The following is a 24462-nucleotide window of genomic DNA, read 5'->3' as shown; positions in this document are numbered from 1 at the left end:
ATCCGATTCGTTGGAATTGAGATTTTTAATACGAAAAATAAAGAGGATTTGAAAAATTCGTCTCGTTCCCAAACCGTCCAGAATACCAATGGAGAATATTGACTCAATTTGATAAACAAATGAATATTTATATTTACGTGTGTTTTGACCTCGTCACAACAATGATGAAAGTCTACAGGTAATTTTATTCATCACGTCGACAGCTCGACGCTTGATGCGGGAAGATATGATGTATAATTGAAGTGAAATTGTTTTTGTTTTTCAACTAAACATCGAAATTGATGAGAATACCACAGCCTCCAGATTGCCGGAATTTTAGATCGATGCAATCTAGAAAGCATTCAGCCCTCGGTTGAGTGCTTTCTAAATTGGGTAAAAGAGAAAATAAATTCTTAATAGAATTCAAGAGAGAGAGAGAGAGAGAGAGAGAGCGAGATGCGCATGAATTGAGGGTACTACATGTTACATGTATTAGTCGTGTATATTTAAGTAAACAATAGTCAATTGTTTTGCATAAAATATTAATAAAAATGAAATGACAACAGTGAAATCGTCGACTGAATTTTTTTATGATAAAAATAATGGCCAATTGGTAATATAAAACAATTCATCTTTATTGAAACATAACACATTACAGGTATTTTACACATCTTCGTTAACACGATTAATTTTTCATTTTCTGCGGATATCCTGAGACGATTGAATTAGGGAAAATAAAAAGATCTACATTGGCAGATTGACGATAATCGTCCTTAAATTATTATGGGAAATTATTGGCACAAATTCGTAGTACGGGAAGTAAAAAATTAATAGAATGATATTGTACATTGATAGAATTAGTTCAACGAGAACAAACTTAACTTTATATTTACATTCCCAGATAATTATGACACTTGATGACTATTATTTTACGTAATGAGAGATTTTTATTTCATATCTCCTTTCAAGAGAGCCTCTCCGATCCCTCGAATATTCTCCACTCCTCCGTGTCACTCTCGTTACATTTTTTAAAGTTTATGAAAGACGTTAATACAACTCATGATACTGTACATATGAAAGAAGCTCAAGAGATATACGACATTAATGGGACATTATGTAATTTCATTTGCTTCCATCCAGTTGTTCCCTAAATTTTATTCTCCATCAAATGACGACTACTCTATCATAATCGAGATAATCGAAAAATTTGATTAGTGCTGTGCACAAGATATGCCAATGATTGTCGAAAAAATCGCTCGGTAAGTAAATTCATCGAAAAATCAAAGAATATTTTCCAAAAACCTTCAATAAAATCAACGAAAACCCATTAAAAAAAAAAGAGTCCCTATCCCTAATTAATGAGCATTTGTTCCATAATTTTCATTATGATGACTTTCAATCGATAGAACGTCCAAAAATTCCTAATTATTACATTATTCTGAGTGACAATCGAGACATTATTAGAAATTCTAGAACTCCTGCTATAAAATTCAGAGTACAGTCACATCTACCCGACAAAAATCGTAATAAGATAAATCGATATGGGCCGAAATCAGAGATATGTGTCCGATAAAAAAAATCACCACGAACAATTATTATTATCCATCAATATAAATCATGTTCGAGACAGTTATTAGAGAGATAACTATTTTATAAATTCCCATGCAATGATCCCACGACTGAGATTAAATTCTCTTCTCCTCTATTTTCTGTTTACGTCGGTGGATTGTGAAGAAAAGCAGATGCTGAATTTAGTAGTCCAAGTCTCTGCTTCTGCTTGCGTTGCTCCGTCATCTTCAAACAAGAACATTAAACTCTTTTCCCTGCATTTAAAACCCATCGGCATCTCAACAGAAAAGCGATAAAGTTCAAAACTCGATATTACCTCTGAACACAATAAAGACTGAAAATTTTACGTATGACTTTTTTTGTAGCTCTCATTCCACTCTGCAAAACGTGCCCCACCAAAAATTTCAGGATTTCTCTCAGTATCAGAAATAATTCGAATTTTCACCCTTTACCACTTCCCTCCCTCCTCTTCTGGTCTGATATTCGATTTCCCGATTAAAACCTCCAAAAATCAAATACTTTCCGAATTTTCCCCACATCATCCATCAATCAGAGAGCAACGTAACTACTGACACGCCATAAATTAAATCCCGCTGATCTCCCCCACCTCAAGATATCGTCTGATAAGTTTACCTAATTATCGATATATCCCCTACCTGATCCCTCAGTTCGGTAAGTTGTTGTGACAGGCACTTAACCAGCAGCTGAGTCGACTCCAACTGAGACTGAAGACTCCGCAATTCCACCTGTTCTCCTTCTCCCTCATCAGCCGCCAGTGATTTAGCACGTAGCCTTGGAAACCAGTCGAGATTACGATCCTGTTGAAGTACATAGAGCTTAGAATTAATACCCGACCACATGACCAGTGAATCCAAAGCCCTACGAACTAATACCTTGACCATGGCGTACACGTATGACTCAGGGCCTGTGAACTCCGTTGGATCCTTCACCTTCACCAGAACAATGAAATAGAGATAATGCCACATATTGTGCTCGTGCTTAATATGTTCCTCGAACGAGACAGTTTTGTTATCAAATGCTGATCTATTAAGTCCACAGATGAAACAAGTGTTCTTCAGGATCAACTCCTTCTGCTGCTTCTCAGATCTCAGATCAGCGAAGGTATCAATTATCACACCGAATATCAGATTCAGAACAATAATGATGACGACGAAGAAGAATAGAAGATCATAGACAACTCTAGCCACGAAGAGGGGCTCAGTGCTTGAGGGAGCTCTGAGGACGTCGCCAATGCCTCCGCCATTTCTCAGCCCCTGATTCAGGGTTGTGACGATGCACATCACCAAGGAGTCACACGCCCTCTCTTTCATTTCACCTCCAACGCTCACCATCTCTGCGGACTGCTTTTCGTTTACCTCCTGCACATACCTCGACAGCGTCTCCGTAGCCTCGCAGCTTCCTGACTCGCAAGTACCCATAGGCACTTGGGAGATTATCTCCTCGTCGACACCGACTAGAAAATCGTCCTTGAAGAACATGTAACCGATTATCGAGAACATGTAGACGAGAATGAGTGCGAGAACTGCTGTGAGAATAATCGATCTACCATTTCTCGTGACAGATCTTATGACATTGAGAAGTGTTTCCTCCCTGTAGACGACGTCGAACAAGAGGACTGAGTAGAAAAATGGATGCATACATATCCCCAGGACGCAGAACATGAGATAAACAGCGTGATACCACAGCTCGGCGTTCGTTATTATTTGCTGGGCACTCTTGGTGAGGGTTCCTTGATTACCAATTATGCTGATCATGTGGACTATCTTGAAGATTATAGTGGTGAAACCCAGGAGCATGAGAGTGGGCTCGGGACCGATGGAGAAGATTAATCTGAGTATTGTGGATGCAGCTAGAGTTCGTATGCCAGTTACCCTGGGGAGGGTGAGGACGATAGCCCCTGAAGACAGCATCACCGTCCAGATGAGACCCGAGAGCTGGGGAATTATCAGTTTAGGCACATTATCGACGAAGGGATAGAAGAATGCCACGATGAGATTTATCAGGACTGCACAGTTGAAGAGTAGATTGCTCCACAGGGACATATAACTGCTCATCCAGAAGAGCATTGGCTGGCCTCGAAGTTTCTTCTGCCACTTCATCTCGTTGAACATATCCTCAGTTCTCTCGAAGAAGTCCGAGACCTTGGAACCCTGATCGTCTCTCTCAGCGGTATGGAGGACCTTCATCTTCGTGTCCAGAGTTATGAGCTCGCAGATCTCGGGGATGGGGAAGACAATTTGCTCGAGGGTCCTGTCGTGTCGGACTATTTCAATCTGCGATGTGTGGGTTGCGTAGTATTTGAGGGCTTTGTTTATTTTTGGATCGGCATTGTTGAGCTCCGATGGGCGGAGCATCGTGGCGAGTTCCTTGTTGTGATGAGCCAGTTGATGGCAGAGGATGTAGATGTTGTGGCCGACCTCTTTTGGGGATACACCCTCGTCGCTGTCGGTGGAGGCGTCGTCCGAGTCTGGATCTTCGTCCAGGGACTCCTGATGGAATGCCCTGCATGCCACATCCACCAGTTGTTTTGGATTCATGTTGTACAGAATTCTCTCGGCATTCTCACTGTCACCTCTGCTCTCCATTATAGCGAGGAGTAATTTACTCGCGTTATTCTTTAACTCCAGGACTAGATCCATTCGAGTTTTACCCAGGGGATTGATGTCATTGAGAATTAGAGCTGTGATAATGTCGAGACCGTTGGACTCGTGCGTTGCTATGCAGTTCTGGTTGTCGTGACAGGGGCCCTGGCAGTACTCTGTCAATGTTTCCAGGGTCTGATTTATGAGGGCTACGTTGTGCTCATTTATGTACAGCCCCAGGAGACCTAGACCGCCCGTCGTCGACCCACAGATGCAGTCGAGAAACATTAGAGTCTCTGATACCAAATTGAAATTAGTTTTATTGTTCTGATTCCGGAGATAATTCTGTAAGTCTCTGTTGTGGTTCTCGCAGAGGAGCTGCAGGAACCTGAGGATTGGCTGCATCACGAGGACTTTTGCACTGAGGAGACCCTCTTCACGCTCTGAGCTGTTCCCTCGGTGTCTGTCGAGTTTCTCAGCGAGCATGTCCTCGAGGGCGTACCCCAGGGCTGCGTTGTTCGATATATCCTCACCAGAGGCTAGGGTTCGCACATTGGCGTAAGCTTGGGCTGTCGAGGCTGCCGCCTGGTTGAGCTCCTCCCGGAGTTCCTCGGTTATTACGATGCCGTTCGGTTTCGTTGACAAACGCTTCTTCGAGATTTTCTCCAGTTCCTTGTTTTGCTCCTTGTCCTCGTGCGCCTTCGCCGCGATATCAGATGTATTCACCGTTACAGTCGCCTTTATCTCCTGCTGGGAATCCTTCATCTTCTCGTTGAAGACCTTGAAGAAGGACTGACTCAGGTCGTCTCCCATTAATTTCGAGAAGACGCTCTTTTGAATTATTGGATTTCCACCCTCCAGCAGCGCTATTCCCAGCTCCACTGCCTCCACAAAAATACTTGGAGAGTGCACACTTTTTATTACTAGCTCTACCACGAGATCAGATGCACCCTCTCGGTCCAGGTGGCTCTGGACCTCGTGCAGTGTTCTTCCGGCTCGGCTCAGGAGTTTCGCTCCTGGGCCATGCGTCACTGATGTGGAGTTTCGCACCCCAATTTCCACGTTTTCCGATTTTTGGAGGAAGGCTTTCCCGAAGTAACGAATCAGCAAGTTGTTCCTCAAAGCCTCACCCTGGGGAAGACAGGGTGAGTTGGTTTGGATTTGAGGGAGGGGTAGCAATCATGTACCAATACTGAGTAGCGGTACACTGTGAGGAAATTTATATCGAAATTTCAAGTAGAAACTATTGTCTCAATTTCAATTTTCAATATTAAAAAAATTCATAGAAGACAATATTGATATTATCCATATTTTATCTATCATTATTTTATTTTGCTCATTAATTCGATTTTTTTCACGATGAATGAGAAATTTTATGATTGAAAATAGAATTCAAGCACTTCTCCCTTGAATCTCAATGAATTTCCGACAGTGCGGGGATGAATATCTGATAAAAAATATTTTTGCACCAATTTTACTCGAAATGGGAAAAATGCACGAGTGCGTTCTGGTCGAGGGGTATAGCATAAAAATACGGACGTAAAAGAATAAAAAAAACTGTAATAATCAAAGCGGGAATCTAATGATTTACCTCCAATTGAAGTATTTATTAATAAAAAGGGACTTCTTACATAAAAATCTATTGCATTACCGTTAGAAATGAATCAGAAAAAAATGTCAACATTGACTTGTGAAACAATTACCAATATAAATATCCAGTAAAAATATAAGAATACAAAATATGAAATAATGGTAAAATACGAGGTGAGTATTGGTACATTCTGCTCCTCGACGAATAATTTAAAAAATAAATAGTATTCGACGAAATAAGTAAAAGCGTCAATACCGTAATCTTCAATTACTGAATAAAATTCAAGCGTGCACTACAGCTTCATGCTGATCAAGCCTAATGATAAAATCCCCAAATAATCTCTACAGACCCATTACTCCCCCATAAATCAACAAAGATAACTCCATCAATCCCCACGTCCTAATAATTCACTCATTTCGAGTCTACTGATCAATTTTTACCCGCTGCAGTTGAGTCATTTGCTGTGTTTGCAACTGATCATTTGATTCTGTTCCAAGTGTCAAATCGTTTCCCCTCTCGGCATCCACTCCCGCATCCACATCCTCACTTTCCTTAGCAGCATGAAAACACCTTTACCTACATTTCTATTCTACCAAAAACAATCTACTCACCAGAATTCCCAACAAACATATCCACGATTATTTAATCTCAATAATCCGATTCTCAAGTTTATCTTGTATTTATTCTTGTTATCCCGACGCTACTAATTGAGATTGAAAAATCTATGTAATCAATCTACTGAACTAAATGTGCGGTGTGGCCACCCATAGATCTTGAAGTAGCATAAAGAAAGGAGCGTTCGTAAATAAATTTTTTATTGCAATTATCTAACAATTAGTCAGCGCTTCTCCCAAGATGCTGCAAATTGCTGTGATTTATTGTTTATCCATAAACCGGTATTTGTCGTTTTAATTCCTGAATTAATGAACGATATTTCGTGCACATTATCGGGATATTTTAATTCACCAACCTTTTCACCGTACTCGGGGTCAATAGCCATCATTTCACGGAGTGTTCTCAGTACTTTGACACAGAGTTTCTCTTCCGTCTCCTCGAGTAGTTTCTCCGTGTGTTTAATTAATCTGAAAATTAAAGGGATCCTTTGCCCTCTTGTCCTCGGGTTAATCATGAATATTTTTATTTACCTTCGAATGAAGCCACCGTTTTCACATCTTTTTCGTGCATCTGTGCCAACGGGGAAGAGCAACTCAGGTCGGTACAGGATGTCCACCAGGAGGGAGAGCTCCGACTGCACGAGGGGCTTCAATTGCTCCTCCAGGAGGGAAACTATGTCTTGAAGTCCCTCGATTATACTTCTGTCCAATCGCATCAACTGCTTCACATTCATTATTGGACATCACCGATTAGTATCGATTATTTATTAATTATTATTTTGCAATAAATGTCCCGAATTCTCAGAGAATATTTACCTGACTCTGACTACGTTCGATTTTCGGCTGCTTTGCCGCTTGCAACCACTTGGTGGTCTGTCTACTGAGCATCGCAGCTTTATTGAACATTGTGGCCACTTGACACTCCAGGTCTGTCGGTATCGCGATGCCTCGTCCCTTCGCTAATTTATTATCGCATCAATTGGATAAATCCATCCCATTAAAAAATTTATTCAAATAAATTTTATCCAATCCAAATAAATATTTCAAATAAAATTCTTCACAACTGAACTCACAGACAAAATACTTGGATTACAATGGGATAACAAGACTCACCAACATCTGATAACGTTCTTATACAATTCTCGACATTAAATCTCTGTCCAGCATTCAACCAGGCGCACTGTGACACCTCGAAGGCAGCATGAAGTAGCTGAACGAATATCGGCTGCCTTGTCTGTTCAATTCAATATAACTCCATCAATAAAATTTTGTGTGACATGAAAATCGGAATACTGATCATGTGGAGATAAAGTTGGAGTTAATAGCGTGTCAGCCAATTGGTTGATTAATCCCACGATGTGAACGTATTATGTACATAATTAGCCAACTCTCGATAGTGGTGAGAAGTAGATTAATTGAATTTTGACCAACACCGGGGATAGGAGACATTTTTATCGTGCTCGTGTTAGTGATAATAATTTATGTATTGTGTCTTATTTATCCAGACAAGTGTTTCTTCTTATTTACTTACAGAGTCTGGGTCGTCGATGATCCTGTCGCACTCCTTGAGATTCCAAAACAGCCTGGCCTCGTGCAGGTGTTTCTATTAGTAAACCCAACCACCATACAGACCCAACGAATCAGAGCACCAATTGTATTTTTTTTACAATGTTCCGTTGAATCATTAGTCAGCCGCAATACATGCCAAAAAACACAGATCATGCCGCTGCCGAAATCAGCAATTATACCAAGCGCACATCAAAGTATCAAAAAATTTTTTACCTAATTAAAATGATTGAAAGCAATGGGAGATATCGAATTACTGCATCTAGTTAGAGGAATTATTTGACGTGTGCTTGATCGACGGAAATTTATTTATGTCATGCAAAGCCAGTGTAATTAATATCCAGTATGAATCGCTGTGATTGTCCAATCAATTACGAATAATTAGTACTTTAGCCATTTTGTGTATTTACAGATTCAACCTTTTTCTAATTTTCTATTGATCTAATTTTTTTATTGTCGGTTTACCTCCAGCTTAACGTCGTTTGATTGAAATGCAAAAGACAATGCAATATGTAATCTTTTGCTTTTTCTAGTCAGTCGAATTATTTTTAAAGTTTTTAGTCATTTTTATTGAGACTACTGCGGAGCAGTTCCCATGCAACTCATCCCAATTCATTTTAATGGCAATTTTTATATTGCGTTAATGAATTTTGAGCTGTGGCTGGGACACACGTGGAAGGCTTTTTCCAGAGTCTAAATTAAAATCAGATGCAAACTGATAAAATGCGATAAATGCACATAACTATTTTTTCAATCGTCGATTTATCCACGAAATTATTAATTCCCGGCGAAAATCTGAGAAGGCATTTTTTCGACTAATGAAATTCCCCGAAAAAAAATATTATTTAACATTTTGAATCGATATTTTTACTACAGTAATTCTCACAGCATTCCACATGCATCAGAAAAGCCTCAGTTTGAGCTCCAGCATGTTAAACTCATTTTCCCAATGAATGATTAACGCTATGAATAACTCATCAATCAATAAATCAATGAAGAGAACATACCTGGACAGTAGTGCTCTGATCGGAGAAAGGGCTGCTGAAGAACGTAGTGATGATGTTCATGAGACAATTGGTGACATAATTCTCGAGAGCGACGTCTGCGTGATTTCTGTCGTGCGTTGCAGTAGCGATGAGACTCATATCGACGATAAACGACTTCTCGAACAGCGACCACATGTGATTCGACGTGTAAATCTCCTTCATTTCCACTTCAGTGTCGATGTAGCAGTGATTCAAGAAGTTGATGTACGCCTCCTTGACCTCTGGGAGGCAGTCCGAGTGAGAGACCATGGCGACGATGTCGTCCAGTGGTAGAAGACTATGACACTTGATCTCAGTGTTAACGTTCTTTCCCATGGTGCAGCATGCCAACAGCTTGACGAGCTCCACGTGGTACTTCAGTGGACTGCTCTCATCCATCCTGAATCTCTCAGACCTCATCATCTCCACGAAATGATTAAAGGATGCCCTGTCGTTGTAAAATACGAGAACATCCTCACCAGCCTGCACCAACTCCTGCATCACCATCTCCTGGCACTTCCTGATGAACTGATTCTCAGCTTTGACTATCGTCTGGAGGAACTTCAAGTACTGCACGTGTTTGCCGTGAGTCTCGATGCAGTGGACAAAGTGCTGAATGACTTTGGCACTGACTTCGTTGCAGAGGGTGGAGTTGTCCTGGAATATACTGCATACTGTCTGAGCCTCTCGTATTCCAGGATTGAGAAAGAGATCCAACTGCTTGTGGAGTAGAATTTGATTCTGCTGATTACCAAGACAAAAATTTTGGAGAAAATCGTGGGCTAGTCTCATCAGCTCATTCATCCTGATGTCCTCCTTGGCATCAAAGGGGACCTGCAGAAGATCGAGAACGATTGTGTGAACCCCCACGTTCCTCAGGAGTCTCTGCTCGTGTTTACGAGGTTTCACTCCACCCCCTGGCACAGCTTGAATACACAATTTATTCATTCTGATTAAAATCTGCTGTATCTTTCTGTACTCGTCTGCCTGCTCCGGATGCAGTGGAGGACCCACGTCCAGGTCTATTGCCGAACCTTTTTTGTCTGATGACGATAACTGGGGGGCTGGCTTCCTAGGAGTCGCTCCTGCATCCTCCTCGTCGTCTTTTGTACTCTTTTTCTTTTTTCCCCCGCTGTGCTCCTCGGTGGATTTCGATTTGTACACCCAGAGTTCTGATTTCTCCACGGATTGACGAAGCACGTCCAGGTCCGCTTTTATCTGCTTGTAGGACTCAACGTCACTATCAGACACTAGCAATTGCACCTGCTTAAAAGCCTGGAGGACCTCTTGTCTTTGACTGAAGTGTCTGAATAATAGATGAAGGGCTCCTGACACCAATGGGGGGTAGTCATGCATGGCTAGATGAAGGAGCACCCTCAGGAATGTTCTCCCACCCTGACCATCGAGATCCAGGGCCACACATTCATCGCTAAAATATTCACACGAGCTGTCAATAATTCATACCAATAATCCGACATGTGCAATTATGACGTGATTACCTGCTGCCGAATATTCCCTCCGCCTGTTGTCCAATGGACTCGAGGTCAATCCCCTTCTGCCCGAGATTGACGTCCCCGGAGGCTTTCTCGTTCTCGTCGAACTCCTGCTTGAAGATGCTCAACAGGCAGGAGATCCTGTAGTCCAGTCGAACGTCCAGGATAAATTGGAGAATTTCAATAATTTTTAGCTTCGTATCCATCACTAGGGGATATTCTTTCTTCGTGGAGGACTTCGGTCTCGGAGAAGTACTTCCCGCTATCACAGGACCTGCCGGGCCCAGGGTAAGAGAAGTCATCACTGCACCCATGTCCCCGATACATCTCAGTACACCACCTTCAGCTAGTTTCATTTTTTTTATCAATATTACATAAATCCTAAATTCAATAGAAAATTCTAACAATTTCTACAAAAATTCTGCTGAACTTCTAGAACTCTCTAGAAATTTCTACAAGGAAAAATCTTGTGGAGAGAATAAAATTTTCTAGGGAGTGGTAATTTAATTTCAACAGAATTTATAACTTTTCCATTGAATTTTTTCATCTGTGGAGGGTTTGTGGAGATCAAGCCTAGATTAATCTCTACAATCTACTTCTACATCACTACAACGAAATAATCTACCAGAACGAACAGAGAATGACGAGCATCAGCTTCTGAGCATACCTTTTGTCTCGGGTTCCCTTTTCTCAGCTGAATAGAAATATTGACAAGCCTGTTAGTGAACGGTTGTTAAACTATTCTCGTAAATAATCATTTCAATTTAAAACCAGAATTGAATGGTCTCCAAACTATGCAAAAATCCTTCCATAAAGAACTTCAAGTGGAGTTAATAAATCAACGTAATAGTTTAACAGCATAACAACACCGACGACCCATTAGTTAAACTTACAATCAATTTCACCTGTAGGTATTTTTCCATCGGGGCAATCGTTCTCTGACACGCAGTCCAGAATACTCAATAAAGTTCTCGTTAATCTTAATAAGTCACTGAAGCTGTAGAATCCGAAATAAATCAAATCACGAGCCAATTTCACCACCTGAAGATAAAATAATAATCCCCTCATTAAACACAAATTATCCCCCGCAGTTTCTCGCTTTGAAATTTTTCATACAAATTTCTCCCCTCGAATTGCGTACCTCAAATGTGAGTTTGTTCTGCTCCTGATCCCCAAAGGACCACATCCTGGCGACAACATTGCACAGATAATCCTCCACAAAAATAATAGTCTGACTGAACCTCGCCCTGACAGCCTCTTTATTCTCATCCGGCATTTTATTAGTATCATAATCATTAATGCTCATCTGCGAGGGGATCTCGGACCACAGCCTGGCATATTTGACGGGTGTCACCTGCTCCTGGGGATCCCTATCAACATGGAGATGCAGCATGAGCCTGCAAAAAGATGCCCTGAGTTCATACGGCACAGTCTCATCCTCCATGCACTTCAAAATCAAATCAATTCCCAAATGAGGTGATAAGCTGTTAAGCGCCAGGTACTGCCTATTCAAACACATATTGCTGAATAGATTCAACTGATGTCTGTAGTAATCGAGGATAGCAGCGTCCTCGATGTTCCCCATTTTAGCGCCCCTGGACAATTCACCGAGTGACATCGACCGTTTTCCATTGTTCCACACGAGAAGTACCTCGAGTTCCTCTAAAATTGTTATTCTCGACTCCCCATCCTGCCTCTCGTCCACCTCCTCCTCGACCTCCACCTGTGTCTTGAACATCCTCGTCTCGATCAAGATATCCTTATTCTTCTCACTGAGAACGCTCTTGCAGATGAGCTCCTGGGTGACAGCAATTGCCTTCTTATTAGAAATACAAAGATCAGACAGATAATCTAAAAATCTCGACTCCCAGTTGAACATATTCTTCCTGACGAGACCCACGAATGTCTCGATCTCAGCAGCAGTTATGTGCTTCTCCAGGAGTTTTCTATTATTATGCAACAGAGCAGTGATGGTGTCCTCAGCGAGAATGTCATATCCAATCTGCTTCTGCATGAATGCAAAGTGTTTGGCAATGTACTCCTGGTTCTTTCTGTAGTCTTGCTGAGATAGTCTCAAAATTCTGTAACACAGCCTGAACATGTACTTGTAAGGTGCATGCCGAGGATCGTTGAGCTCCTCGATCCTCAGGAAGGGTCCCTCCCCAGCAGCAGACTCCAGGAAAGGCGCCTGGAGGATCTTGAAGAGCTGTCCAAGAATGTACTGCTCTCTGAGGAGTTTCTGCCTGTCCCTCACAGCATTCGTCACGATGAGCTCAAGTGCCTCGGACTTGTTCTGCTCATTCTCCAATCCAGCGATGAAGTACACGATATCCTGGAGAAGACTCGTTACAGCTCGTCTCTCGTTATGGGATATAGTCCCCTTCTCCAATTTTCCACTGATGGCAGCGAGTACCTTGCACGCGTCATTGGCAAAATCGAGATCTCGAACTTCTACTGGGGAGACGGATCTCAGGGCAAATGCCTCCTTGTCCTCCTTGCTGATGGCACAGCCAACCTTGGACATCACTGGCTTTTCGTCGTCCTTGTCGATGGGAACACTCGTGGAGTGGACCCAGGTATTCGTGCAGATGTGGTGGAGTCTCACGAATGAGGACTGAGGAACGAGGCTGTCACCCCTCGTCAAGGTCGTGGGATCGAGCTCGAAGAGGGAACTGATCTCGTTGCTGTGGGGCACTGACACCAGACGATAGATAGCACCCGGTGGCTCTCGTTTCCCTTTTATCATCTCTGGAGGCTCGTCTGTATCGATCTCAGCTGCCAGGTATTGCCCTGTCGCCAGGTGCTTGAATCTGAATAAAGAGTTCCAGTGGCCGGCCCCTCCTCTGCAGGGATCGTGCTGCACCACCTCCACCTCCCACAGGGCTTTGCTGCTCGTTGCAGCTGTTGCGCTTGTTCGCCCTGTCGTTCGCAGAAATACGTGCTGCTTCTTCTTGTACTCATCCATCGTCAGAAATTTCTCCTGCTCCGCGTGGAAGAGTCTCACTACGTCTCCTCCTTTGAGTATCTCCTCCTGGTTCTCCCTGTGCTCCATGAACAGCGTCACCTTCCAGGAGGTCGAGGCGTTCACCACATTCACCTCTTTGCAACCTGGATTATCACTCAGCTCGTAATTCGCTGCCACGTGCAGCCCCTGACGACCTGCATTCACTGGCTCCATTATCACTTTATCACCCACCACCACGCTGTCACCATCACTTCGCAATTTGTAGAAGGGCATTATGTACAGCCACGACCCCTCGTTACCGTTTGCATCGAGGTACACTCTCATTGCGTTCTTCTCGAGTAAAGCCGGTAATCTCTTGTTTACTGTCAAGAATTTGTTGGATTTGAGGTGCAGCAACTGCAATTAAAACGTGATATTTAATGTATGGATTGAATTTAAAAATTATAAACTACAATTAATTTTATAATGCGGTTTAATTTTTATTTCCAGAGCTAGATCAATTAACGATTAATTACAATTACTATCATTAAGTTCAATTAAAAAATTTATTGTCCCGTTTATTCATGATGAATCGATAATTGAAATCGAATTATTAATCCAAAATTAATCATCCCAATTTGCTCAGAGCACCGAAATTTCGATTGCATATTTCTTTTCTTTGATAAATGTGAGAATTTCTTTGAATCCAGAAGATGAAAGCGGAATTCTACGAGAAATTTCATCTTCAAATGAATTTCAATTGTGACAGCATAAAAAATGGTAATTCCTCGTAGAAAAAATAATTCTCCCAAGTTTATTTGGTTAACGGTATGAATTCGCTTTTTCTTCTGAACATCTTGAGTTCCTCTTCCACTGGAATATGGCACTACCTGGACGACATTCCCGTACGAGACAACAGTCCCCAGCAACTTCTTGTTTTCAGTTTCATTCTGCTTCTTCTCAATCTCAGCTGCATGATGAAGACGTTTCAACAGGACGGCATCAGTCGACGAACTTCCACTCTGTTTTGCTGCCTTCCAGAACTGCTTCTGGGCGGAATACCGGTTCATGGGGCATATTTTGAAGAGGCAGTCTAATAAAAGCGGTGAGAGTCAGTTAAAATTGTTTTCAATCCGGATAACTGAGAGATTACCTCGGAATTTTTTGGGTGGATTTGATAGATCTCCGGCCTCTGGGCACACGACGCATCTGTCGTCGACCAATCTGCGGAGGATTTCATTTTTTTTAATCTGGAAAACCTTGAGAAATTCTCTGAGAAGAAAAAAATTACTGGAATCTCGATTCTCAGCGGATGCTTATTTATCCTGCTGGCGGCCTTGGGGATATCGTTTGCTGATTGTAAGCAGAAAATATGGAACGCGGGTAATGGGTACCGAGAATACAATGCCTTTATTTTAACACCACGCGTATCGCTTTATCTTAATATTTGAGGTACTGAGAGTATTTACGGAATAATAAGGATGCATTGCTCCATCGAAAAATAGCCGCGCATTCCTCTCCCCCCTTTAATCTCCCTTTTATCTCCGCATCCAAGGGCCATGGCGAAATTTTTGTAATTAACTTTTTTCTAGCTCTCGTTACACTCTACAAAAAAGCTCTCCATAAAAATTTCCGTATCTCCGGTAGATTCCGGGATATTCCTCCATTCCAAACGAGTTCATTCAATAATCAACAATTAAACTCAATAATTGAGTTTTATTTTTTGATATTACGCATTCACAGGTGAAACATTAATTTCGCAAATGTTTTGTTCATGGAAATCAATTCAGTAAATTCATTCTTCAATTAACGATTGTGGAATTTTAGTCCGGGATTTTTTATTCATCGTTTTTTTTTTACTCGAGGGAAAATAAAATGAATAAAATTCTTCTTCAGTCCAAGTGGTGTAGGAACGCCTGAGTTTAAGATCCAATTTTTTAAACGAAGAAACCCTTCAACCAGTTAATAATCCCCAGGTAAAAGCCTCTCGGAACACTTGAATTGTTGGCCCAGGCAACCGCTGAATCGATATTCTGGTGTCAGCAAGGGCGTATTACAGAGAATAGTAAGAGAAAAGGATGATAAAGCCACAGAATGAGACTATAGAACCAAGATAAAACATTTCTACAATCCATTAAACAAAATCAGATCGTGCATACCACTTTTTACACGGAGGTATGCATATAAAGCCATCAGAATACCGAGCGAGAAAAACCGATTATATCATCAATCACTCGGGAAATTCACCTGTAGTTTTCCTCGCTGGCGGGTCAGTGGGCATTTGCATTTCGACGTTTCATCGATTTCCCCTGTCAAACCGACAAAACCCTCCATTCTCAACGGACAAATGAGTCTGGAGAATTCAGTAGCGAAGAGATAAAGGGTATCAAGTCAAATTCAACGAGTTTTCACGGAATATCTCTTAATCTAGCAGAAACAGGAAAAATTTCGTAACGACCTTTTATTTAGCTCTCATTTTTCTGCCCAAAAAAGGTTCTCATGAATATTTCGCCATGTCCGTCAGATTCCAAGATATTCCTCGAAAATCGATCAATTAGTTAAAACGGTTTATCATTTTCCCCTCGACGGAAAAATTCGTGACGTTTTCATTTTGACGTCACGTCCCGGTGGTTTTGGGAGGAGAACAAGTCATGTGCAGTCATCCCTTCACCAGGAATGCGGTTCCCCTTCCGTACAGGCATTTCCGAAATAACAATCTGCCCCAAATTTCTCAAATTTCTCCATAACGCGCCGCAACTCGATTAAATGACGAATAAAATGCGACTAGATAAAATTGAGATCGATAAAGAAAATACAGGACGAAGGTGATGGTGTTATTTCTGGCTCAACTCCATGGAGAACTACCGAGGGGGCTGGAAAATAATAAAAGAAAATTGCAGTGCACGTTGCAATCGCCCGGAAGCACTGGGAAGTGACTTTCTGCGCTTGAAGAAATACGCGGTATATTCCGTCAGACCGACGTCTGAGATCATTAAGAATAATTGAAAAGGGAAGTGGGTCTTAAATAAAGTACGAAATTTATTTGCGAATGGAATTTTCTATTTAACTGAGATTAATCCAGAAATGAGACACTAGAAAAGACATTCTTCACGATAATTCCATTAAATCCCTCCATTCCTCGACGTTCCTTTCCTCAGCGTTCTCTCGATTTTCACCGATTTCCACCGATTTTTACCGATTTTTTACCGATTTTCACCGATTGCGATGGCTGATAAATATACATAGACAATAGAATTTTAATTTCCACATATATTTTCAAGAGGATTTAGTTGTCGCAAATTTTCCCAGTGCATCCCTCGACCTCGAGGATCGTGCTTTATTATGATGGCACTGTCTCCATTCTATAAAAAAATTCCAATGACTTTGTATTATGGCCTTTTTAACCCTCTATCAGCATGCGTTGAGCCTTCAACTTCATCGGTCCGCAATATGGTTTTATGTACAGTAGGGCGACACAAAGTACATGGGTAACTTTGTTCTTTCCATCAACCGATGGTAGTTTAAAAATAAACACAGTGTTACCTAGAGTAAAACATTTGCTCGTCTTTTTTATTTCATTCCACGGTGTGGAGTACCGAGTGGACAGAAAATACCGGTGGGTAATGCGATACCGGGGAATTGTTTTGAAATTACGTTCTTCGTTCTTTATCGTTAATCAGCGCCAGCATATTCTCCATACGAGATACCATTTTACAGATATTAATGACAGAGATAGCGATGACTCTCGCTAATGCAGGGAATTGATTTCGACTCGTATCAATTGTGGGGGGTACTTGGGGTCAAGTTGGGAATTGAAGATGGAATTATTGTTAAAGTGGATGGAGATTTCCAGAGAATACCCTAATGAAACCAAAGTGCAACCTCCCAACATCGTGGGAAACCCTCCGATGGCCTCAATGTCCATCACCTAATGCTCTGTCACCCCTTCCACATCTTCAACCCCAAGTTCTCCGCTATTTCTAAATCCAATATCATCCTGAGAAGTCTCTCCCCACAATTTCAAATTCAAATCGTCAACAGCCGCGATTACTTGAAATTACCGCAACGCAATTCCGAATTATTTATCAATTTCTTAATGAAGAACTCCAGGAAATGTTTACCAAGTGAAAAATCATCCCCATGATTGATAACCACGTACCCCAATGTTGACAAAAATCCGGAGACATTGCCCTCGGCGTAGAGGCTGACAATATCCCCCAGATGGAGAAAACTCGCGGAGCCGAGGATCTCTCCCATTTCGAAGCTGGTCGCCAGAGTTGATGGATTTTATTCAGGACCGATGGGCCCCTCAGACCAGTGCATCATCCATAATATCTGCAAATGAAAAAAAAATATCGAGCAAGATGAAATCGAGGGCTAGGATGTAGGTCAAATCGATCTGCGATAGCATTTCGTGTCTATTCTCCTCTGAAGGCGCATCACGATAGGGGATCGACGTTTATAATTACCAAAGGAATAGGGGAGCGACTTATTGATCATCATAGCCATAAAAAAAATAAACCCGATAAAAATCCAATCACCCCTTCACCTTTAGCGAATTAAAAATAGGGCCTCCTCCCGTGCATTTAATACTAGAAAATTCGAGGCCCTGGAGATGATCGAAACCATCACCTTGACATTTCCTCTCAGTCATTTCATTGTAATTATTCTCGGGGGATTAGCGCCTTGGCATCTCTCGAGCATCATTCCATTTTTGATATCGGTGTGATAACGAAATTGATAACTCTTTTCAAAACCGAGTGCATACATTGTACATAATTCCGTGGGTCACTGACATTTTTTTTTTCAGAATTACGCAACGTCCAGGCGTACACGTGAGTACCGGATTGATATCGGATGTCCCCAGATATTTTTTTCTGTTTCACATTTTATTTCTCGCTATTTTGGATTATCATCCGCAGAGGAAATAATTAAATCCGCGAAACACAGAATGAGGATTACATTCGATTCAATAGCTCTCGTATTTCGGTATGAATTAAAGCACAACGGTAGCTAAACAATGGGCATTGGAAACTGCTCTTGACAGGTTTATTGTTACAGTGGATAGACACTGAAGAGTTATTATCGAACAATCATCGGGGAAGTTGAACGAGACGGGTAGTGATAACTCCTAGCACCTGCACGTTACAACAAACGAGAAAAATAATCGTCACCGGGAATTGGTTATTCCGCGTCTGATTAAAAACTTCCGTCTTCACTCACCCTGAAATGGCTAAACCAATACCGAATTTTTCCACTCGCAATTACTCAACACCAATCAATAACTTAACTCATTATTTTAACGGACGTCAGGGTAACGAGTGGATGATATTGAATAAAACTCATCCGACGACAAATATACTGTCACGAGAGAAAAAAAAAATGTCGACCTCGTTTGGTCTTTTTACTTTGACCGATGGACTCTTTTTCTCTGGATTTCAGTTGTCCTCGGGACCGGCCTGTCAACCAAGGGATTTAACTACTTGTCCGCACATTTTTATTTTTTTTTTTCCCTCTCCACAGCGAGTACTAGTGGATTACTCCTAATTATCGGAGCTCGTGCAGACGATGTATTCGTGTTACCTTCCTCGGTACGTATCGTCAATAAAGGCTGTTTGACAAGCAGAATCCCAGTGACGAGATATTTCATTTCCCTACAGTATTTTTCCTCGACTCATGTGCGGTAATTAGTGATGGAAATAATGAGGGATCGGCGGTACCGCGTACTCCAGCTATTTATGTTTATCACCTTGAACAACTCACTGAGGGATAAACAGAGTGAATTGGAGTTTAGAGGGAGATGGATTGTGTTTGTGAGGATTATTTAGATATTGCGATGACACTAACCATACGGTGGTCCCGACATTACTGGGCGAACGTGGTGCATTCGAGCTACTCCAGGACTGGAGGAGCATCAGCTGGGGGGACAGCGGGGAGGGTGCTCCAGTGACATCCAGCGGTGGATCATTGAAATTTTTCACTTTTTAAATCGACTCGAGAGCTTTTAAGAGCAACTTTAAAAGCTTCAGTCCATTTCTTTAATTTTTTTTCCTTGTCAAATCGAGTTTGAATAAATAAATTGCGTAGTCAGAGTCGTTTTTAGGGTTTTGGTAAATCATTTATTTGAAATAATATATTTTGAGGAACAATTTTTAATGGATTGGAATGAACCAGTTTTCCTCGGTCACTTCGTGAATATTTATGTGGTGAGTATTTATATCTAACCATAAGTTATTCATCAAGTTTTTAATTATTTTGTTCGGGGAATTTTATAGGTAATTTATTACGTGTATTTGAAAATTAAAAATAGTTTCAAGTGCTTCGGGAATTTTATGAGTAAAATTCAACTGCTTTTCTGTTTAGATTGGAGCACGGAATAATCAGATGTGGAGAATTATGAATTACGATTATTTTTGATATTTCAGGTATTTTTGGATTTCGAAGTTTTTTCAAGTTTTTTATTTTCTCAATTCTTTCGAAATCCAATAAAAATTAATTGCAATATTAAATTTTTGGATCTGGGAATTTTGAGTTTTCCCCTGGGGGAAAAATCCCTAGGTCCGCACCTGATGTATCGATTGTAATCATATGACTGCTGGGCGTAGTGAGCAGTACTCCGAAATTTTCTCTTCCATTTCCAAAAAATAAATTGTATATTTTGGAGTATCTTGGAATAATTGTGTTAATCGTAATTCGTCATGAAAGTTTGTGGTCCCAAATACGCCCTGTGCGGTCTCATCGTATCCGCCTGGGGAATTGTGCAATTGGTAATGAGTTTTAACCTTCATATTATCGTACCCTTTGGAAACATGAGTATCAACGAATTTTTTAACTTTGTATTTCTCAGCTGCTTATGGGTATCTTCTTTTTCGCTCGAAGTGTCGCCCTTATCGAAGACATTTCCTTCGGTGAAGAGATATTGGATACACCAGATAAATTCTACTTTGCAGCTGACAGAGGTTACACTCAAAATGCCTACAATTGCTGGATTGCTGCCTGCATTTACGTGCTAACATTCTTATTCTCTGGTCATCAGTTTTACGTCAACTCTAGAACATCACTCAGTGTTTAAATAAATTGTTCAAGATGTTTTAGGTTTATTAATCACTCTCGCGATCGGGGAAGCCCGCATCCTCAGTGAGAGACGATAAATCAATTCAGTATGGAAGGAGTTAAGATTTCAAGTGAAATAGCTCTGAATCTTAGACGGATATCGAAATTTTTCTCTCGACCATTATCGTAGAGAATGAATTGTAAAATTTAAAGAAGACCCTTCCAAAGTATTACGTATCTGTCTTAGATTCAAATAGATTCCTCGAAAGCTCACCTATTAACTGAATTCAGAGAGAATGTAATTGATTTTATTCTGTGTAGATGACATCGGATGAGAGAGAGATAATTATAATGTGTAGAATATTTAAATTTGTCCCGATTTTGCCCCGTAGGTCTCATGTGACTCCATCAGCGAAATATTGAACAGAAAATTGTAAAGCCAATGGAGACATTCCGTAATTCTGTTATTCGTCAATTTAATTGTTCTTTTTATTGTTAATTCATCGTTCACCGGAAGTTATTCACGTTTTTGGAAGAGATAAATGTAATCAAGAAATGGAAATCTGCATACATGTCAAGGGAAACTGTATATTGATAGTAAGGAGAAATATAAACGATATTACATTATATCTGCGTGTCTATTTTTATCGCCTCCCCCATTCCCATTATCATCGAAAAATATAAATTAAATATTAACTCCCACAAAAATCATTCTACTTATGATACATTCGAAATTAATGAAATAATTAATATTATTATTTGAATTCCCCTCGCTTTTTTCATTAGTCGCCGCATGGAAATTCCCAGAAAAATCCCTGAAAACGTGGGTCGACGTAAAATGTGACTTGATGTAATTCACCCGTGACACCCGGTGAGTATTCGTCAAATTTATTTCTAAAATGTGCACCACCAGCAGTTATTTCAATTCACGCCAAACAATGAAAAATATCCATACCAACATTGCATAACAAGAATGCCGAGAATAACGCTCGAACAATATCAGCACAATAATTCCCTGTGGGTGGTTTTTGGTTTTACTACCCATTCATTATTCTCCAGTCATCACAAATTATTTTATCCCAGGTGAATAGAATGACGCAAGACTGATTCCCACGTGAAAATGGCTAGTGAACTTGCTGAGGGGATTTTGGAGTACGTGGAGAAGAATGGGGATGTAAATTCCCTTGATTTAGTGAACGTCTTCAAGGAGGATCATCAGAAGATCATTGGAGCTGTCAAAAGTCTAAAGACACTGGATAATATTATTGATGTTGAACAAGTAAGTCAGAAGAGATGGGAGCCAACAGCTGAGGGAGAACATGTAATCGAGCATGGGAGCCACGAGGCAGCTGTCTACAAGGCTGTGCCAGAGGGTGGCATCCTCCAGGCTGAAATAATGAAGTCAGTTCCATACGCTAAAGTTGGATTCTCCAAGGCCATGGTGGCTGGATGGATAAAGCTGGATAAAGGCAGTGGTAAGCCCACAGTAACTAGGAATGTCCCCTCCATCGAGGACACAACTCAGGTGCACCTCAAGAACATCGAGAGCCTCTCAGACAGCATCAGGGCTGAGTACAAGAAGAGAAAACTCCTGCAGGAGATCGTCATCAAGAGTGTAATCGTCAGGAAGGGGATGAACTTCGTTACCAAAATCGAGAAGCAGGAGGCTGACCTGACTGCTGATCTGCTAGTCAATAATTCGTGGAAAGAAAAAAAATTCAAACCGTATAATTTCGATGCTCTGGGGGCAGCGCTCGATGTTGGACATCTTCACCCACTCTTGAAAGTGAGAACAGAGTTCAGGAAAATATTTTTGGAAATGGGATTCACAGAAATGCCAACGAATAATTTCGTTGAGTCATCCTTCTGGAACTTCGACGCCCTTTTTCAGCCTCAACAGCATCCAGCTCGTGATGCCCATGATACTTTCTTTATATCAGACCCAAAATTAACGACGGAATTCCCTCAAGAATACCTGGAGAAGGTGAAAGAGGTCCACAGCAATGGGGGGTATGGATCAGAGGGATACAGGTACTCCTGGAAGATAGAGGAGGCCCAGAAGAACCTTCTGAGGACTCACACGACAGCTGTCTCGGCAAGAATGCTCTACAAGCTCATGCAGGGTGGGGAATTCAGGCCGGTGAGGTACTTCAGCATCGACAGGGTCTTCAGAAACGAGACCCTCGATGCTACTCATCTGGCCGAGTTCCACCAGGTCGAGGGAGTTGTCGCTGACTACAATCTAACCCTCGGAGATCTCATTGGAACTCTTTATGAGTTCTTTAAGAAGCTGGGGATCGATAAGCTTGAATTCAAGCCAGCTTATAATCCATATACTGAACCGAGTATGGAAATCTTTTGCTTTCACGAGGGGTTAGGAAAGTGGATTGAGATTGGGAACAGTGGGGTCTTCAGACCGGAGATGCTCTTGCCTATGGGTCTGCCAAAAAATGTGAATGTCATCGCCTGGGGATTGTCCCTTGAGAGGTTAATTCAATTCTTATTATTTCTTTTTGCTATTTTGCTGGTTTAATTTCACATTTTAATGGGTTCGAATTGAATTTTTCAGACCCACGATGATCAAATATAAATTGAATAACATTCGAGATCTTGTCGGGCCCAAGGTGGACCTACAGATGGTCTACAACAACCCCATATGTCGTCTAGAGAAGTAAATATCACTTTATTACTGGAGGTATTGAATGAATCTTACAAATTTTTTATTCACTCATTTTTCAAGATTATTCAATTATTTTTGTTCAATGGATGTAATTGTTGTGCTTTTTTTTCAGAGTCGCAGGCAACTCCCAAAGAGACAATAAACGTCGGGAGAATGAAATATCCACAACCGGTTGTTGGGATAAACCCTGGATGAAGATTGAAAAAATTGAGAAACAGCACCTCGTAATCTTCTGCGATCCTAAACATCCCATTCTGTGGCTCGAGGCTTTCATCAACTTCACGAAAAACTCCATCAAGACTTCAGTAACGACTCATCTCCATTCATCAGTTCATAAAATTCCTCTCGAACTCCAGACCTTCTGTTCGGACTTCAGGAATTTCCAGGAGTCCACTGATCTGTCGGTCATCTTTATCTGGAAATCAAACGGCGTCGATCCTCTCTTGAAACTCGATGGAAATCGAGAAATATTCGGTCAAGTGAACATTGCACGGTATTTTAATCGACTGGTGGAGCAGATCAATCCAAATTTATTGAGGTACGAGAGCAACGGGCCACTCTATGCCAGTAAAATTGATGGGGCTCTCGAAAAAATCCACAATGCCCTGCATCATTCCAGAGTACCAAAATTACGTGAATCTCTTAAATCGAATTCCCGATATACCTTCGAGGAGTTATCAATAGTCGATTTGATACTAGAAGGACAGAGATGAGGAATTCGAGGGGATACAAAAAAAATTGTAATTTTGTACTGATAATTATTACATTTTTTTGAAAAATTCACGAGGGCTCACGATTGTCTACTTTATTTCCTCGAAGTTATTATAAATTTCGTTACATCGATAATTGAGATAAATTTTTATTCGACTTATTCCACTTTCCTATTTTTTTTATTATTGAAGCGAATCTTTGGAAAAGCGGATAAAGAAAAAAATCCAATTGCTTGTTCGTCGCCTTTGTTCTTGTGAGTGGAATCATCCGATATGAATTTCTCCCCAATAAATTAAACTGTTATCACTGTTCGAGGAAGGTGAGTACCGTTACTCATCTATTTACACGCTGCATAAAGAATAAACCAGACCACCAAGAGATTTATATCGCGTGCATTAATAATCAACAAAGACTGAGCGTCAGAGAATATTTATGACTGTCAATCTCCCAAAATCCCAAGAGCCCCACAAAAATTCTCCATTTGAATTCCATTTAAATTGTATTTTTTCTTCCATTGAAAAAAAATGCAGATTTCTTCCTGGGGAAACCCCTGGCATTTTACCCATAAAAGCGAAAATAATTCCTCATTTAAAATCCATGACTGCTTGGATGTGTGGGTATCGGTACCGAAGTG

General features: G+C 41.0%; 3 protein-coding genes across 15 annotated transcripts; 2 read left to right on the top strand and 1 right to left on the bottom strand.

Annotated features, from left to right (window-relative positions):
* Positions 1-593: 593 nt before the first annotated feature.
* Positions 594-19589, bottom strand: Itpr (Inositol 1,4,5,-trisphosphate receptor). Of its 11 annotated transcripts, none has more exons than XM_011308814.1 (18): positions 18608-19589; positions 17544-17719; positions 14538-14608; positions 14275-14477; positions 11582-13801; positions 11334-11481; positions 11108-11134; positions 10447-10786; positions 8930-10376; positions 8388-8393; positions 7470-7590; positions 7173-7315; positions 6888-7078; positions 6713-6824; positions 6183-6293; positions 2442-5282; positions 2205-2366; positions 594-1773 (listed from the first exon to the last, which is right to left on the bottom strand). In XM_011308814.1, the coding sequence occupies exons 2-18, from the start codon at positions 17639-17641 to the stop codon at positions 1693-1695; spliced, it is 8322 nt and encodes a 2773-aa protein (XP_011307116.1). In that variant the 5' UTR covers positions 17642-17719; positions 18608-19589; the 3' UTR covers positions 594-1692. The 11 variants fall into 11 exon arrangements, with proteins under 11 accessions (XP_011307116.1, XP_011307111.1, XP_011307112.1 ...); XM_011308809.1 differs by lacking the exon at positions 8388-8393 and adding an exon at positions 7888-7959; XM_011308810.1 differs by lacking the exon at positions 8388-8393 and adding an exon at positions 7888-7959 and having other exon boundaries at positions 18968-19589.
* Positions 19590-19876: 287 nt separating this feature from the next.
* RNASEK (Ribonuclease kappa) lies at positions 19877-21066 on the top strand. Its single transcript, XM_011308821.1, has 2 exons — positions 19877-20151; positions 20232-21066. The coding sequence occupies exons 1-2, from the start codon at positions 20083-20085 to the stop codon at positions 20454-20456; spliced, it is 294 nt and encodes a 97-aa protein (XP_011307123.1). The 5' UTR covers positions 19877-20082; the 3' UTR covers positions 20457-21066.
* Positions 21067-21232: 166 nt separating this feature from the next.
* On the top strand, positions 21233-23900 carry alpha-PheRS (phenylalanine--tRNA ligase alpha subunit). Of its 3 annotated transcripts, none has more exons than XM_011308806.1 (4): positions 21233-21308; positions 21521-22924; positions 23007-23108; positions 23230-23900. In XM_011308806.1, exons 2-4 carry the CDS (start codon positions 21558-21560, stop codon positions 23828-23830), a joined length of 2070 nt encoding a protein of 689 aa, XP_011307108.1. In that variant the 5' UTR covers positions 21233-21308; positions 21521-21557; the 3' UTR covers positions 23831-23900. The 3 variants fall into 3 exon arrangements, with proteins under 3 accessions (XP_011307108.1, XP_011307110.1, XP_011307109.1); XM_011308808.1 differs by having other exon boundaries at positions 23007-23132; positions 23230-23321; XM_011308807.1 differs by lacking the exon at positions 21233-21308 and adding an exon at positions 21315-21454.
* The last annotated feature ends 562 nt before the right edge of the window (positions 23901-24462 follow it).

This window comes from Fopius arisanus, unplaced genomic scaffold (assembly GCF_000806365.1).
Source record: "Fopius arisanus strain USDA-PBARC FA_bdor unplaced genomic scaffold, ASM80636v1 scaffold00062, whole genome shotgun sequence".
In the NCBI taxonomy this organism is placed as follows: Eukaryota; Metazoa; Arthropoda; class Insecta; order Hymenoptera; family Braconidae; genus Fopius; species Fopius arisanus.
The sequence above is the reverse complement of the archived record's forward strand: the minus strand, read 5'-3'. Positions and strand labels throughout refer to the sequence as shown.